The sequence below is a fragment of the Polypterus senegalus genome, chromosome 7 (genome assembly GCF_016835505.1).
Source record: "Polypterus senegalus isolate Bchr_013 chromosome 7, ASM1683550v1, whole genome shotgun sequence".
NCBI classification, from domain to species: Eukaryota; Metazoa; Chordata; class Cladistia; order Polypteriformes; family Polypteridae; genus Polypterus; species Polypterus senegalus.
Window position 1 is genome coordinate 42,997,478 of NC_053160.1, and position 19,398 is coordinate 43,016,875.

At 35.8% G+C, this 19,398-nt stretch overlaps 1 protein-coding gene across 1 annotated transcript in view; it reads left to right on the forward strand.

Moving 5' to 3' along the window:
• The window catches only part of antxr2a (ANTXR cell adhesion molecule 2a), a 263,978-nt gene that overhangs the window by 120,870 nt on the left and 123,710 nt on the right, over positions 1-19,398 (forward strand). Inside the window, exons 9-10 of the mRNA XM_039758535.1 lie at positions 1,966-2,061; positions 3,130-3,199. Coding sequence (XP_039614469.1) covers positions 1,966-2,061; positions 3,130-3,199 — 166 coding nt within the window. The remainder of the gene's footprint in view (positions 1-1,965; positions 2,062-3,129; positions 3,200-19,398) is intronic.

A 19,398-nucleotide genomic window follows, 5' to 3' on the forward strand; every position in this document is an offset into this window, starting at 1 on the left:
TATTGTATATTACACATTTGAACAGTCACAAATGTTTCTGTGTGAGGAAAAAGCAACCCATTACATTCTCACTTACTGATCACGTCATTTTGTGGGGGCACAAAAACCCTTATTTATAAAGGGTTGTGTTTCCAAGTACTACATTCATTTGAAGGCTGCAGCTTTCATCTGTTCATTTTCAACAACTGTTTGCCAATCATAAGCATACCAGGTTTTGCAGATACCACACCAGCTCTCCATTGTGGTCCGAAGAAGTAAATAAAAAATAAAATGCTCCAGCCTTCAAATCAGTTAATTAATCAAATGCACCTGAAATTTTTGCCATTGGTACATGTTAATTTACAAACTTGTGTGCCGTCAGCCATCCATAACCAATTTTGTGTTCATCAAATAGCATTCATGTTTTCCTCATTCTTAAATCACTTTTAGAGCAAAAGAATATTCAGTCATTGGTCTGTTTCTACCAAGAGAATTTGTATTTTGGTATTGTTTCTCATCAAATAATTTGTTAAAGCTTTCAGTTTTAAATCTCATGCACATTACATGGCCTTTGGTCAACAGTAACCAAAACTCTTGTGTTATGTTTCTAGGTGTTCATAGAAGAAAGACTAAAATTAATCTTTAACACTTATTTGGTTATGCCTTAATGAAATATACATGATAATGCTTTGCTGATGTTGTAAAGGAGCACTAATGAGTCTTACACACTCCATCATCAAAGGGGAGAACTATCCCAAAAACCATGTAGGATTAACATTTCCTAAGAATAGACTCATGTTTCGCATATTTGTTTCTGAAATCCTTGATGGAATCTATTGCTTGTCTGAACTCTCACAAGAACCATAAAATTACTCATAGATTGGTGTACGATGTACAGGTATTAATGAGTATATCTACAGTATGCATATTAATTTGCAACAAGGCCCCAGCTGTGATATCTGTGTGGGTTTTTCTCTTGGTGATCCTAACCATTCTCACCATTTGCACCATTCTCAAAGACATGCATACTGTATAGTAGTCCCAGTGTGTGAATGCAAGTGTAGAAAAAAACTTTTACTCAGTCTCTCTGAACTGATCTTTAGGCAGTGGTACCCTTTACCTGACCACAACACATAAAAGAGGTCATTGTTGGGATGGCTGTATCACTGATAATTTTCTTTACCCTGGTCTGACATTGCTTGGTATAGATTTCCTAGAAGCTTGAGAGTACACACCCAGTGATGCATTCAGCAGTCTGCATGACTTACTGCAGATCTTTGCGATCCTACCATGTGCTGTTCCCAAACCAGGCAGTAATACTTGCTTGTCAGGGTACTTGCGATGGTGGATGTGTAGAAGTTTTTAAGTAATTGCAAGGTCAGCCTGAAATTCCTGAGTTGTCTGAAGTGGTAAAGACATTAGTGTGCCTTCTTCACCAAGGTGTCGGTGTGGGACCAGGTTAGGTCTTCTGTGATGTGGAAACCTAGGTATCTGAACCTGTCCAATCTTTCCACCTAGGTGTTGTTAATACTGAGTGAGTGGTAGTACCTGTGCTGTTTTCTCCCAAGGTCACTTAAATTTAAGTGACGTATTGTACTGTTAACTGTAAATATTCCTCAAACTCAAAAACAAATTAATGCTACTTTAAATGTCTTTATATATGGAATTGCTCTCTTTCATTGTGTGGAAAACGGTGTGCTTAAGCTTCAATGAAAAACAGAATAACAGAATTATTTTCTTGCATTTTCCATATATTTAGATCTTCTAGCTTCCTGATGCCTTAATGTTTTATTTTTTATCTATTTTTGCTTCATTCATATAAACATTCATTTTTTATTTATGTATGTATTATAGCTAATACAGTAAGCTGTTAAAAAATTAAATAGATCTTGTGCTAGAGATCATTCTGAAGTATTCTGATCTTGCAGAAATGATCTTGCAATGTCATATTTTTACTGAGGTTTTTATTTTATTTCATATTTTCAGAAACCTTTGAAATTGTTCTTCGAGGAAATGGGTTCACAGTTGGCAGAAACAAGGAAGGGGTCACGTGCAGCTATGTTATTAATGAAATGACAATTAGTAAGTATGATTTTGTACAAATCTATTTTACATAATTGGACAATAAACTACCTCATTCAAGTCATATATTAAATATAACTAGCTGTCATCATACACCCTTTTGGGACTAGGTTAAAAATATGCCCTCTTCCAATAATGAGATCTTATGTTTGCTGTTTTTTCAGTTCAGTTGTTAAGCAACTATTTTATGTAACAGATAAAATAATAAATACTTAAACAATTGTGTAGAATGAGTATAGTACACAGTGGTGAAACTTTACAAAATATGTAAATAATATGAATTCTGATGATTATTTATAAACTACATGTAATATCAGACTGCTGTGGTCAGTCCACTTATAATTCATCTTCATTTCAGAAAAAAACTGTACTAACATATTAAATCCATTAACCTGTTAATAAGTTCACTTACACTTTCATGTTTATTAATATGCCTGTTAAAGTGTACTGAATTTCAGCAATAAGTTTAGCCTATATACAGTATATCAAGACGGTGTCTGTAGGTTACATATTTATTTTTTTATTGTAGCTCTGCATGACATCCATATTTAAAATGGTTCATTCTTTTTTCATTAAACTGTTTTTCTCTGTATTGGGGATCTCTTTGATTAGGGCGAATTGCTTTACTTTACTGATCCTTGTCATTCCATTTCATGGATGGCCTATGTAACTTGGCATTTTAATGTTAGCCATAAAGTAATGGGTGTGACCACAACTTAAAGATGAAAAGATTTTTAAAAAAATAGTATCATGTAATTTTGGGGAAGCATAATCATAGGCTGCTGAAGTGAATATAAAAATGGAAGTCCATATGTAGTTATATACAAACGTACAGTTATATGTGGTCACCAAAAAAAATCTTAAAAGGTGATATTCACTTGAACTTATGCAGTTATTTTAAACCAGATTATGCTGAAAAATAATGTTCCTGAAAGGCAAGTAATACCTATCTTCTTTGCACACAAATTTAATGTATTTTAATTGAAAAATACAATATCTGTGAAGTTTATATTGTTAGCTTAATTACTACTACATTGAAAGAAAGTCATACACTGCCTCATTTTCCAGATGAGAAGCCAAGCATAGTACAAGATGATTATCTACTCTGTCCAGCACCCACGCTACATGAAGTTGGACAGTAAGTACTTACTGAATGTTTTACAGTAATTATTAAGAAGTAGACTTTTTGTCAGAAGGTTATTTAATCTTGAAACCTCAGGTCATATAGTTATTTAGCTGTACAATATTCCAATTGTTTGATTTTCCTTGTGTTTACATCGCTAGTATAGAAATATTGTATATATGCAATTACTGCATTTTACTGTTGACTGTTTGACTATTTTTCTGTATTCAGTTATGCAAAGGTAAGCATGTTGTGCTGTAAGTTGCCAACACAATGTGACATGTTCAATTATAATGTATATATATATATATATATATATATATATATATATATATATATATATATATATATAAAATACACTCTATGAGCCTTTTTAGTCTGGCTTTCATACACAGTACAACACTGAGACAGCTCTTCTCAGAGTAGTCAATGATCTTCTCCGGTCTGCAGATTGCGGTTTCCTTAATATTCTTCTCCTTCTTGACTTATTTACAGCATTTGACACTGTTAATTATGAAATCCTCCTGTCACGTCTTTCTGCTGTAGGCATCTCTGGCTTAGCCCTTCAATGGCTCACATCATATCTTTCTAATAGGCAACAGTTTGTCACACTCGGCCGACATAAATCCTTCACCTCACCTGTGTTACGTGGTGTCCCTCAGGGTTCAGTCCTTGGGCCATTACTCTTTCTACTTTATATCCTTCTTTTTGGGTCGGATTATTCGCAAAAAACATGGCCTTAACTTCCACTGTTATGCAGACGATATACAGTTATATTTTAGTACAGACTCCCCTACAGATTCACTTCCCAGCACACTCACAGACTGCATCACTGATCTTAAGCTATGGATGGAAAATAACTTTTTCAAATTTAATGCCAATAAAATTGAAGTGTTACTGGTAGGTCCAAAATCCCAACTTTCTAAGGCATCCAACTTCTCTATTTCTGTTGATGGTACACTTGCCAAACCTGCTCCTGTTGTCAGAAATCTTGGTGTTTTGTTTGATTCATCACTTAACTTTGAGCTACACATTAGGTCTCTTTCCAAAATTTAATTCTGTCATCTCTGTAACATTGCCCGTCTCCGGCTATTTCTGGCTTTAATGATGCTCAAACTCTGGTTCATTGTTTCATAATGTCTCGTATTGATTACTGTAATTCCCTCTTCATTGGCCTCCCTGCAAAATCTATACAGAAGCTACAGTATATTCAGAACTCCGCAGCTAGAATCCTTACCCACACAAAGCGTTTGCTCACATCTCCCCTGTTCTCTCCCTTCTTCACTGGTTACTGGTTCCATCAAGGATTAAATTCAAGATTCTACTTCGCACCTTCAAAGTCCTACATTACCTTGCCCCCCTCTACCTTACTCAGCTACTAGCTCCTTAAACTCCTTGTCGCTCTCTCAGGTCTTCGAGCTGTAATCTCCTTAGTGTCCCACGCACCAGACTCTCCACCTTGGGAGGCAGGTCCTTCAGCGCTATAGCCCCTCAAATCTGGAACTGTCTTCCTCAGTCTCTCCGCGATTTCTCCACTTTCTGCAGTATTAAATCACAACTGAAAACTTTCCTCTTCTATGAACTTTTGTCATCTGTGTAATTTATTTTTTTTTTACTCTGTATGTAAAGCGACCTTGGGTTTGTGAAAGGCACTCAATAAATGTAACATTATTGTTATATATATATATATAATATATACACATTACAGGTTTCAACAAATATGACAACATATCAACATTTGCAAAGTAGCGGCCATTTAGAAGTAGCAAGTATGTTTTTATTCAAGTATATATTATACTCTTGCAATGCTGCTGTTCATGATGATCGAATTTTTTTAAGTATTTAGCTACAAAAATGATTTATTTGGCCAGTTTGATTATATTTAGTTCCTTATTGGCTTCAACAGCACACTGTTTTGCTTGAATTTGCTTAATTGCTCACTTAACTCTTTAAATGACCCTAGGTGTGTAGTCACACCTCATATATTGGGTTCTCTTTCCTAAAAATCATTTAATTAGATTAATTCTTATTAATTACACTTCTGCTTATGAACCTAGCATGCTACACAATAATTAAAAATGTTATTTGTGCTACACAATAATTGAGAATATAATATGAATTATAAAAAGCCAAACATGATTACTAAACAATGTTAAAAACAGAGGAATGTCCTGCAATATAATCAAAAATATTTTTTAATATTTGTACAGTGTATATACTGTATATAGTGTCCTCGGAATGTATTCCGACCCCTTCTGTTATGTTGCAGATTTATGTTAAAATCATTTAAATTCATTTTTCCTCTCATCCACCAACAGTCAATACCCCAGAATGATAAAATGAAAACAGGATTTTAAGAATTTTTATTAAAAACAAAAAATTCTTGTTAAAAATAATTATGATTACATCTTGCGTGAAGAAGGGGCCTGAGTTGCCTCGAAAGCTTTCATATTGTAATCTTTTTAGTTAGCCAATAAAAGGTGTCATTTTGTTTGGCTATTCTCTATATTTGTTAAAAATAAAAAATAGAAATATAATACTAACATTAAATATTCTGACCATTCACAATAACACTTGAGATTTAGTTCAGATGCATCCCATTTTATTCTTCATCATTCAGATGTTTCTTCACCTTTTTCGGAGTCTACCTGTGGTAAATTCAATTGGTTGAACATGATTAGGAGAGGCACACCTGTCTGTGTATCGTAGGATCCCATAATGTGTATCCAATCAAAAGCCTAAAGGTTGAATGATTAGCCGGCAGGGCATAGAAACAGTATTGTGATAAGGCACAAATCTGGGGAAAGTTACAACAAATTCTGCAGCATTAACACTAGAATTACCAGAGCCTATGAAAAAACTTGTAGATCTTTCCCACCTTAAATCGCTTCACACCTCTCCATCAGCGTCTTTTGTTCTGTAAATGTGTCGATAAGCAGCAAGCAGCCTGCTATCACATCCCCCACTGCCGCAAAGTTTTCTCAGCTCAAGTCTATTTACCTGCGTGTCAGTTGCTTGGAGCTGTATAGAGTGAGAAGTCAAGCAAAATCACACCTTTTATAAATATCATATCGTTATTTGGAACACATGCATTTCATGTGTGTTCCATGTCTACAACAATATATGTACAGTAAACACATCGTTAAAACAGAAATGTTTTTCATGTTTTTGTAATAATTGACAAAATGTAGACATGAAGTGTATAATGCGTTAAGCCTGATTTCCAAATATCAAATAAACACTTTCACAAAAGGTACAAATATAACAGAACAAGTGTGCTTCTATTCAAGAATATAACTGCAGAAAAAGAACCTGCGTTAGGGTGCGACATTGACACACATTGGCTACGTCTGCTTCGTTGGCGCAACAGTATCAGCTGTTGACTGGTAATCAAAACTTCACGAGTTCGATCCCAGACGAGTCCATTTTGAGAAGTGAGCTGCTCTTATTCTTACTATTTTAGAATAAAAATATACATTTGATTTCAGTCAAATTCAAGTGGAACGGATCTACAAGTTTTTTTCGTAGGCTCTGGTAATTCTAGTGTTAAAGAATCTCAAGAGCACAGTAGCTTCGATAATGCCTAATCAGGAGAAGTTTGAAACAACCATGACTCTTTCCCAAGATGTTTGCCCAGCCAAACTGAGCAGGTGGGGATGAAAAGACTTGGTAAAATAGGTGGCTTTATGGCAGAATCGCCAGATGACACATGAAAGCCTGCTTGGACTTTGCAGAAAGGCACCTGGTGAGAAGTCATGCAAAATGACACCTTTTATTGGCTAACTAAAGAGATTACATTATGCAAGATTTTGACGCAACTCGGTCCCCATGTTCAGGCAAGATGTAAGATTGCCTCGAAAGCTTGCATATTGTAATCTTTAAATTTAGTTAGCCAATACAAGGTGTCAGTTTGCTTGTCTTCTCACCACATACATAATAGCTAACACAGTACAACACCCTAATACTACAAAAAAGGTACCTAAAGGACTGTTGGACTATGAGAAACAAGATTCTTTGTTCCAAGAGTCATATCTGGAGGAAAACAGACACTGCTCATCATCTGAGCAATATCATTCTAATTTTTGAAGCATGGTGGTGGCAGCATCATGTTGTATGGCTTTTTTCTGTGGCAGGGATTGGGAGACTAGTCAGGATTGAGGGAAGACTGAATGCAGCAAATTACAGAGATATCTTTAATAAAAATCTGCTTGAGAGCACTCTGGACCTCAGACTTAACCAGATATTCACCTTTGAACAGCACAGAGACCCTAAACCTAAAGCAAAGACAGTATAGGATTGGCTTGGATTGAGTTGAATATTCTTCAGTGACCCAGTTTGAACCCAGGTGAACATCTCTCGAGTACCAGAGAATAGCTGTCCACAAAAGATCTCCATCAAACCTGAGAGAGCTTTAGAGAATTTGCAGAGAAGAATGACAGAAAATCCACAAATCCAGGTGTGTGAAGCTTATCGTGTTATACCAAAGAACACTCCAGGCTGTAATCGCTGCCAAAGGTTCTTCATTGAAGTACTGAGTAAAGGATCTGAATACTTGCGTCAGTACGATATTTCGGGTTTTTATTTTTTAATAAATTTACAAATTTCTGGGCTATTAAGTATTGCTTGATCAGGTTGGGGAGCATGCACTGGTAGAGCACATTGCTGCACCCTCCACATGATGAAACAGCTCGGAATCCTAGTTGGTCAACCCCCCAGGCAGTCCAGTCCCACCTTCTGGAAATGATCGTCTGTCTGCCGCAGCCAGGTGTTATGTGGGCATCCCCTTGGCCTGGTCCAGCCACTGGGGTCCCCAACAATGAGGATTCTGGGAGCTGGTTTACCCTCAGGGAATCGTGCCACATGGCCGTAGTGCCATAACATGCATTCCTCACAATGCAGGTAATGTGCCTTATTCAGGACACCATGAGCAACCATTTATTCGACACAAAATCAAACCAGTGGTACCCAAGTATTCTCTGAAGAGACCGAAGGAGTCAAGCCTTCGTCTCAGTTCACTATATAGCATCCATGTCTTGCAACCATATAGCAAAACATGAAGCACCAGGACTCTAAAGACTTGGACATTTTTACAAAGATATTGGGAGCACCACACACAACCTGTCCAGCAACCTCTTGACCCCCCCCTCCCCATAGTCTCCTAATCTGTCTACTGACTTCATAGGAAGAGTCACCAGAGACATGAATGTCACTGCCGAGGTAAGTAAACCTCTCAACAAGGTCGACACTCTCTCCGCAGACAAACATACTGCTATTGGCTGTGCCCAAGAGCTCTTTAAAGGCCTGAGCCTTGGATTTTTATCCTGGACACTTGCGAGCCTAGACACTTAGACTCCTTACTGTGTCTCTTGAGAGCCCTGATCAGAGCCCCCATTAACTCTGTGAAGATCACAGCTTCTTTATATGTATGCACTTCCTTCTTTCCTAGCAGGTGAGAGGTATTTTAAAACCAGCAAACAACAAAACAGTGTTCAAATTAAATAAAATGCATTCTATCAAAAGTCTTCTTTAAATAAATAATCCATTAAAATGAGTGAATTAGTTGAGGTTAAAATCCATTAGTAAAAAAACAAGTTCTTTAAAAACAACGCAAACAAGGTTAAAACAATGACTGTAAGCAGTCTCTTAAAATCCAAAGCATGGTGCCTTCTTCTTTCTACCTGGCGGCTCCCCTGCTTCTCCCATCAGGCTTCGCAACAGGGGAGTCGCATTACCTGCAGGTGCAGCTGCCTTCCACACTGGTCCGGTAGCCCTCTGATCCCTGGCTACGTCGGGCTCCATTCGGACCGAGACTTGTGTTATTTCCCCAGCGGCCAGGGCGCACACGCTGGGACTAAACCAGCCCAAAGCCTCCACGACTGCTGCTGCCTTTTGACGGCCAGTCGTCTTCAATAACGGTCACTCCAGCTCTGTGATCACTGAACCAATCGGCCACACATACCATGCTCCCTCGCTAAGCCGTGAGTGTGGTAATTATATATTTAAAAAGTTGCTTTTTTGAATTGAACTGTGGACCCGCTACACCACACTGTCCAGTCGTTGTATGAGAAAAAAAACCTGTGTGCGAAATCGTGGATGAAGCCTTGTGAATATGGTTTCTTCAGGAACATCGAAGAGGTACAGTACATACCTTAAAAATATTTTTCTACAAGAAAATAGGTATGTGTCGGATTAACCGGCCAAAACGGCAACCGGCCATGTGTCCAGTCCCGAGGTGCCCGGTTAAGAGGGATTGTACTGTAACAGTGTATAGACCAGCCATGATATCCAGCAACTTTGACGTGATCCCACAAAGTCTCAGGATGTCCTACAGGTCAGCTCCATCAACTGAGATGAATGCATTACAAAAATTGACAAAGGCTGCAAAGAGACTCTGCCAATATTTACGTTTGCGTTTCATACTCGTAAAAACCCTCAGTGCCAGGATGCTGCTGATGGTAGACTTCTTAGGTGTACAACCAGACTGCTTCAGTCGCTTGTAGGTGAGCAAGTGATCCGGATCCTATTGAGGATGACCTTAGCAAGGACCTTACCCAGCACTGACAGCAGTGTTATCCCTGCATAGTTGTTGCAATCCAGGTGATCATCTTCCCTTTCCAGATAGGGACAAGTCCAGTTTTAAAGTTAGTGTGGATGACGCCCGTCTCCCAAATGAAAGCGAAGATTGCTTGCAATGGCAGGAGGACAGCCTTACTACCAGCATAGAGAAGTTCTCCCCAGATGCCACAGCTCCCTGCAGCCTTCCCTACCCTCACCTGGTTCACCACCTGTGCAATCTCAGTAAGATTGGATGGTTCACAGCTAATTGGAGGATCAATCTCAAGAACTACAACATAGTGTAATGTGAAAAAGTGAAGGCACAGAATACTTTTAGTGATCAGATGGGGGCATTTCCCATCCCCAGAACAACCAAAAAGTAACTTAGAAGTATAAATAAACATGTTTTATTAACTAAATACAACACAAGGAAGGACTTACAATTGGGGAGAGCACAAAATAACAAATAAGCAGAAGAAACATAATCAACCTACTGCCACTCTGGGCCAACACATAGAAATGATCGCCCTGTCTTCTCTGTGGAGTACCTAAGGCTTAATTATTAAATCACACACATATATTCCTTCCTATAGTGTTTTCTCTTCCCCCTGTATCTACTTCCTGCCTGATGTATTTTTGCCTGTTCTGCACACCCAACTTGAAGCTGATCTGGCTGAGGAGGTGGTGGTCCTTAAGAGGATAATCCCAGGAGTACTTAGGATGCCACCTCATCCTAGCAGGATTCCTGCAGAGTCTCTGCAGATATTTTATCCTGTGCAGAGTAGGCCAGTGCTGCCCAGCAGCGGCCTAAGAGCTTACTGCATCTTAAATATATTTTCCCAGACAAGAAATTCTTATCCCGTCCAGATAATTAAATTGCGTAGAGGATGTGTACTGGCTTGTCATTAACTTCCATCTGTGTCCCTCACTAAAAACTTAATTTTATTTTAGTTTTAGGTGAGTTTTACTTTTACCAAACACAGTAAAGATTGCTTTATCCTAATGGTTCAGTGATCTTGTTTTTCCGCATTCTGTGGTGATTATTACAGAATCTACACTTTGAGGTATTGTGTTAATTGCATTCAGACAACGGGAAATAAAAGGACAGATCTAGGTGTGAATGATACCAAGGAGCAAAACGAGCAATTACATTGCATCCAGTCACAAGACTTTGATCTCTGCTAGTAATAATACATTAATTACAAAAGAAAAACATTGTAGCACTTTGATCGCCAGGTGCTATAGCTTACTTTAAATATTGAAATGGGGTATTCTATAAAACATTTACAGTAAATTTAAATGTGTTTGAGAGGGACTGAGTACGCAAAGAACATTTTTTTTAATCATATGCTCATTAATACCATCAAGGTTGCAATTTTCTTCAGCATTTAGATTAATAATTAGAGGAATGTATGAAGCAGAAATAAAAGTACAATATATTTTAAAGACAGTAAAAGTAACTGCCCTTTACAACAGGCAAGTGTTTAAATTTGTGTTTGCTTTGTGCTCTTAATTCCATGATATTAGGCTTAACATGTCTTTACAAAACTCCACATCTGTAAATTACAGTCTGACTTGAAATGTTGGTGAGTGCTTATAATATTGTCTCTGCAGGTTATGTGGAGCCCTTGTGCTATATCTAATCATTATTTAGTTTTTTAAATTATATTTATGTGTGAAAGCACATAAAGTGCATTAATACTGACCACCTTATCAAATTTGATAAAGGCATAAGGATCACGCTTAGTAAAAATTTACTTATAAATACACAGTTTTTAGTAAAAGGTAAAGTAACCTTAGTGCTAATAATAAAAAAAAAATAAAAGCATTAGACATGCACTGTTAAAAAATCAAGTTTATTGGTGTTTGCCAGGTCAGTTTTCTATCTACATTTTTCATGCTGAGTTATGGCATTATAGTTATCCTAACAACTATTAAATATCTTTGATAATTAAAAAGCTGTAAGTTTCTGCATAAAGTTCACAAGAATGTGGTGTACAGTAAAGTTCAGTAAGTGAAAGTGATTCAAACTTTATTTAAAAAAACACTTTTGCAGTAAATTCTTTTCACAAAATATTTTATTTTTGTTGTAAAAATCTGGTTTATCATCTCACTTCCCAAAAACATGCTTTTTAGGTTAATTGACAACTGTAATTTGGTCCTTCTATACACTGACAACCCCATTTAGAATTTGTTCCTGGCCAATATACACTCCATCCTCCCACATTCGTATTTTTGAAAAAAGAAGGGCTTTGTATAAAGTTATTATAAAATATTTACATTTTATTGAAAAATAATGTAACAGGTAATGTTGTTGAGGAGAAGAAGAAAGATTAGAAATACTTGTTATTTTCTTATTTTTTACCATATTATTTGAATTTACTAACTGCATAGGGTGACACAAGTGCCCAGGCATTGTCTGTATCTGTATAAAGATTTCACATTCTTCCCATGTCTATGTGGATTTTTTACCAGGTTCTTGAGTTTTCCTACAACATCCCCAAAGATGTGCATGTTATGATGATTCGCGATACTAATCTGGTTGTGTATGTATGAGTTTGTGCATGACTGGTACCTGTAATGAACAGGTGCCCTCTCAATGGTTAATTCCTCCCATGCTCCTGATGCAGTGTGTTTGAGAATGTTATTTTAATATGTATGCTTTTAATAGCTATCTTTCAATAGTAATGTTTTCATTTTACTAGCTCTCTTATCTTTCAATAGTAATGTTATTTTCATATTACTAGCTCTCTTATTTCCAATTCCTGTTGTCTGGAAAGTACAGGTAAGGTATTTCCAAGTAGCACTGGATATGAGTGGCTATTCACTACTGAGACAGTAGTAGAAATTAACAGTTTATAGCTCAAAATAAATGCACTGTCAGAATTGGTATATGACTAGCCTGTCATTTTTCATGCCCTCCATTATTTACTTTTGCATAGAGGCTATGAACAAGTAAATAGTGCTGTGGTGTATCTTTAAAGGGTTTGTAACAGATGTGTTTAAGGTTCTTTCAGATCGTACTGTTTAAATAATTTACCATAAAGGGATGATCCAGCTGAGACAAAAACACACATACCACCTGCAAAATTTTTAAACTAAGCATGTTTACATATTTTGTCCATTCACTTTTAAAAGAGATATACTTACTTTATTTTATTCATATATGTATTGGAAAAAATGCATTTTATAGGCACTTGCTTTAAATGGCACCTTTGTTAATAAAAAACAGGGCAAGTGGTATTGCAGTTCTACTGCAGGTTCATTGCACTAAGTGCTCTGCATGGCGTCATCTGCTGTGACAGCTGTTTAAAAAGGCATGGTTTGGAGCAGCTGTTAGACTTTAGACTTGCCTGCATCTATCCACTTCCACATTCCCCTGGTCTTGCAGGTGTGGAGAATTTTTTTTGTCCTTTTGTTGTTGTCCAAAATAGAATCCATTGCTTATGTGCTTGACATAAAAAGTTAACAAGCTAACATATTATTTTCAAATTGTGTTCAGAATCAGTAAAAAAATACATTAAACTTGTATAAATCTTCAGAATAGCATAGTTTTAAAGGGTTCTCCTTGTCTGTAAACATCTTTCAAGATGTAACATTCTTCTTTCATACTAAATATTTTTTTATTCAGAAATTACAAAATTTTATGCTTATCTTCATTTTACATTGTATTTTTTATTTTTAATGGAAGGTTCATAAACTAGACAAACCTCCTTCAGTTGTTCAGACAGTCATTGCTAATCCACTAAACAATATTTCATATTTTATTTGGTTTTAAGGCTAGATGATCTACTCTACTGTTTATTCTTCATATATTTTTAATTATGTTAAATACTGTATATGGGTAGTGAACATAGGTTACCAAATATATGTAATTGTGTTTGCTTTATACTCTATTGTATTATGTTAGCATTACTATACATATTTGCCTTTTAAATATTTGTAGTCATGTGGACTGACTGCTCATCTTCAGGGAAATTGTGGGAGTAAACATTACACTTCATTGTCTATTCCCCTATGACTTTTTCATAAAACATAGATCACTTCCCCCCAGGAAGAGTCATCTGCTTAAAAGTGAAACCAGATTATTCTATACCAAGCTGCCAAGTTTGCCTACAGAAAAACAAGACATGCAGCATTATCCAACATTTGTTTGATTTACAGAATAATACATTGTTGCATGGTCAGAAAGTTTATTAAAGAAACTGAAGTTAGAAAAGATGCCATATTTCTTATAACAGCTTTGGATTAAATTAATTTAGTGTAGCAGGGTAAAAGATAGATATGGAAGTAGGTTCACTTAATTCTGTGTCCTTAAGCTGTAAGATTATAGTAAAAACAAATCTAGCTCTCTTCTGGGGTTTCTCTATCTTCATTATCAAACTAATTTGTTTTCTAAACTACAGTACATACTATCCTTAGGGTGTCCTTCATGATGCTCTTACTTCACTAGAACTCTTTTGTAGGTCTGCAACCTCACTGGCACCTAGAGAATCTGCCTGCAGACATTTGTTCTTTCAAGTTCATCTGGGCTTTGCTCCCATCTGATATCTTCTTCTGCCACACTTGGCACTACTTTTGAAGCCAGCTTGTCTTGCTGAGTGCAATCACGCCCTAATTGCTGGTACTGCTATTGCATGTTGCTGTTAATGGGTCAGTTACATCCATTTAATATTTTAAACATTTATTAAATAGCAGTTTTTCATTGTCAAGAACTGGTGCCTCATTCAGGGTTGAGTCTTTGCTTGTAGCCATTGTTTTGAGTATAGCCTTCAGCTCATCATAACCCTGAATTGGACTGAGTGGGATCAGGAGCTTGGTGAAGGGTATGAAGTTCTTCATTATTGAGTTCATCCATTATGCACATTTCATTTTTCAGTACACCACAATAAGCCCACACAAACCATTTCATTGCAGAAACTCAGACATGCTAATATATAAAAACAAAATGATGAATAGTAAGCCAGTCTAACCAGCAACTTTGTGTGACAAAGAAGTTGTGGTTTTAGAAATCCAAAGAAAAATTGTGGGCAAACAACTACAGTATTAAACATAAAATTAAAATATAAACAGCTAATGAAATTAACTTTCAGTTTTAACCATTATAATTTAAAATAATTTCCATTGGGCAACTGATGGTCAAGGTGGTATTGTTCAATGAATTGTATTGGAATAAGTATTGTGAGACCATACTTTTCCTTTGTCTTATTAATTTACCCTTTTGTCAAGAATGGATTAGGGCTCTGCCCTTAGCCCCTCCTTTTTGCCTTCATTTTGCCCCTGGCTACTGCTACCGATGTCTGTTGCTATGCAACATTAATCATCCTTCAGTCACATAATGAGAGAGGCAATGGAAGTAAAAGAAGGAGAATATCTAGAAGTTTCACTCTAGTATTGTGTATCCTACCCTTGCAAAGCCTCTAGTTAATTGTTCTCAAAGTTTGGATGTTTGATGTTTAGTCGTTACTGTTTTATGACCCATTGCTTGTTTTTGGGTTCTGCCTTTCTATTGTGTTTTGACATCTTTGATGTTTTTATGCCTGCTGCTTTGGCTATTTTATGACTTGCCTTATTGGATTGTGAGCTTCAATAAAATATCTTGTTTGTCATGTATTCCATTCTGCCCATCTTGTCCAAATCTGCACTTCTTGTGTTTAGCCATTCTTTGCAGATTGTGCCATGCTTCAATCCAGAGGCTAAACTTTTCCTTTGGGAAAACCACTGCCAAAGGGCTGCACTGGCCACTTACAGCAGGCATCTTATGACTTTAGGGATTGGTAAACATGGACTTAGAGTACCATACAAACTGCCAGTACTTCTTCCAACCTATTTTTTGTTTAAGGGTTAGTTTTGCTTTTACTGTATTTAGACAGCTTCATCCTGCATTTTGCTGTTAATTTCTGCAAATGTATACATTATTTTACTTTAACAAACACAAAAAAAGTTTTACAAACAAAAAATAGATTACTATATGCCATTTATCGGTCTGTTTTCTCCTAAATATTTTATTAAAACGTTTTCTTGATAGTCATTTGCAGGTGGCAGTAATCAAAATTTAGTAGGTTTGTCTCATTTATAATTAGCTTCTGGCTAAGGAAAAAATAAAATAATAGTAATCACGCTATTTACTTTTTCTGGGAATATATACTGATAGATAAAGTCTAATTAAATCAGATGTTCAAACAAAAGGAGGGATTGACCTCAAGTTTGTAGGAAGGCAGGTAGTCTCTGCCAAATTGCAGGACTAAGTTTTTCATTTATTCCAATGCATCACTGCCCAATCTCATCACTATCTTTAGTATGATACTAAAATCCAAAATATATTTTCTCTGTTTTCTAAAATTACAGCTACTTTCTAAGGTTTTGTCTCACTTTTCTTTTCCAAGATGGTTCTAGAGTAAGCAAATGTGACCTTTGACTTTGCTTATTTCTAAAACAATCACCAAAGTATAATGTTACTGTCATATTGTCTATTTTTGTTGCTGTACTAATACTTACAGTATGACCACTTTTTATATAAAATGCTCAAGTTAACTCTCAGGTCTTTATTTTGATAGACTTTCCAAATCCTTCTTTAGGTTTATACATTTTTTATTTAGAGGTTCCTGTCATCCGATAGTTATTCCTTTTATATTCAGTGAGCTTGTTAATGTGCATCTCCTTTAAAAAGAAAGATCTAGAAATAGTGCAATGAAGACAAAATGCATCCTTTGGCTAAAAGGAATATTCTCCTATAACTGACTAAGGGAACTAAACTTTTTAATTCTTAAACAGAAAAAACTGTTTGGGAAACTCAGTCTTTTCAGATATTTCAAAGGCAGTTTTAAAGCTGATCTAATTTCTTTAAGTTTAAAAGTGAATAGTGTACTTGAGGGTACCGGTGGAATTTAAGGAAAATTGCAATTAAAATTTTGAAAGCACTTTTCACAAAAAGGGTTTTGAGAATTTGGAGCAAACTTCAGAGTCAAGTCGTAGAAGAAACACTAACGTTTATTTTAAAGATTTTCTAGCTCGGATACTGGGACAGCTTATTACATAAGCTTGATGGGCTGATTGGTTTCCTATCATCATACATTATGTGTTTATATTTTTATGTTCATTTTGTTCATTGGACAAATTAAAATATGCCTAAAGTGAAGAGCTAATTTTTGTTGTTACAATTTTATGAATTTATTCATACATTGTTTTATGTGTTTTTTTAGTTATGTACCATTTTTCACAAATTTAATTCGACTAGTGATGCTCCTTTTTCCTCATATTAATAGCTGCATTCACCTTTTAAATGTTTTAGGCCATTTACTTTGCACAAATCTTTCTAGCATTTTATATTGTTATTGTAAAGAATATAATGCCTTACATAGCTAATGAATCATTAAAAATAACTAGTCTTTTCACTGTTCTCCTTATTTGAAACTTGAGGTTTTCAGTTTGTGTTTATGAAAAGAACTCTGTATGTAAAATAGTTCAATTTCATAATGACTAAAATACCAGAGTTCTTGGGGAAAATGAACAACAGTGTCTGCTGACATATTTTAGAACTGAGTTCATGGCTTCTTTAGAGCATGGCACTAGAAACATGACAAATTATTTGAAAGACAAGTACACAGCAATAAAAATTAGATCAAACACAGAAAATATGTATAACAAAAAGGTGTATCATACATAGATTTAATCAGTTTCACTGTAATACCAAAGTCCAATCTAGAGAACTCAGATGCAGCATCAATTATATAATCTCTCTATATATATAAAATTCAACGTCTGTGTGCTTTCACGAGAGAACTACTTAACGAATTTAGATCAGGTTTTTTTCTATAATTTGCTTAAACATTCTGGTTGATATTACGACCTCTCCCATCACATTAGGTATCATAGTTTGCTTGTGGTACCGATTTATTTGCGCAAATCCGAGTGACAGGCAGCAGGCCCAGAGTAGGGTGGGCAGGGTCCTCCTCACTCACATGCCAGCCTTGGGGCGTATCTTATATCCTTATAGCTAGCGAACGAGAGAACTACTTAACGGATTTAGATTGTTTTTTTTTCTGGAATTTGCTTGAACATTCTGGTTGACTTTGCAACTTCTCTCATCATGCTAAGAATCATATTTCGCTTGCAAGAGTGATATATTCATGCTAATGCAAGACAGAGGCTATGGGCCGAGGGGAGGGGGAAGCATGACATCAGGAGTAGGAAGTTGGTCTAAGTCTGCATTTTTGGAGTGTAACTTCGCTTAGCTAGCAGTACCTTTTTGTTTATTGATTTTTAAAGTTTGTCCTGTTCCACTACTTTGAGGGCTAGATGGCTAGATAAAAATAATCATAAGTATTACAATATGCTCATAACATCGGTATAAATGTTGCATGTATCAATATATTGATAGTGTAAAGCTAGAACAGTGTTAAAAATAAGGAAGAGTATTAGACATCTTTCTGAAACAGGTTTTTATGAACATATAGCTAGAAAGAATCACAGAAACAACAAGTCACAAGATACCTTCACAAGGGTGAGCAACAGTCTATTGAGAAACTCACTTGTGTCTTTCATTTTATACAAAACAGGACAAACCTTATTGTTCATTAAGCTCATTTGGCTTAAATGTTTAACATTTAAATATCTAATTGGCCTTTCTTTGTAAAACAACATTATCAAACTTGCCTCCCCATGTGAATGGTTGATCAACTTCCAACTTTATTTTAATTTGAACATTTCACCTCTTTGGATGCTTTCTCAATTTTGAATCATCCTTTCAGTTGGGGTTGTTGTTTATTAATGCAGTGTGATTTTGCTCCCTTTTTTGAGCTCTTCATGACAGACCTAAAATACTGGAAATAGGAGTCCAAAACCCATCCATCCAATTCCTGAACAATCTTATCCAATTCTTAATTCATACATTATCTAACCTATGTAATTTAGCTCACCAACACAGGATGCCAGCACCTATCCCAGCAACACTGAGTGCAATGCAGGAGGCAGCTTTGAATGGGGGGTTAGTCTATCACAGTGCACACTCACTCATACAGTGCTTAGTGTTTTAAATAAAAAATATCACAGAGAACTAAATTTAACTAAAAAATTATTATTTTTTTCTTCAGTAAAATTAGAGAGTTGGTCAAGGGACTAATTATGTTGTAGTTCACATGGGGCATTTGTTTTTAAAAAATAAATATTGCTTACATTCTGTCATAAAATAAGGCCCAGTGCAATTTTTGGAATTCTCTTCAATAGTTTCAAATACTGCATTTGTCTATAGTTCTAGAGTGGCTTTTGCAAAACTGGTGAGGTTTTTTTATTTTTTATTTATTTATTTTTTTGCCTGGTGATATCATGTGTTTTTGGATAAAGGTGGACATAGTACAATTGATTTCTTTAGCCCTTCACAACATTTTAGATAGTGAATGAGTTACTTTACTTTATTATTGATAAAGGTGAAGTTCACTAGTTTACTATATATGTCCACCTCTATGCAGTATTATGACTCCTTAGTAACTACTTTCTTAACACATTCATAGATATATTGCATATTCGTTTGGGTGCATTTATACTCCCACACAATGTCAACTGCCAGCATTATTTTCCTCCATATGGCATATTTTTCTTATTGTTATTTTATTAACAAGTTCTGGTCTGTTAAGCAATCTAATAGTAGTTTGCTTCTCAAG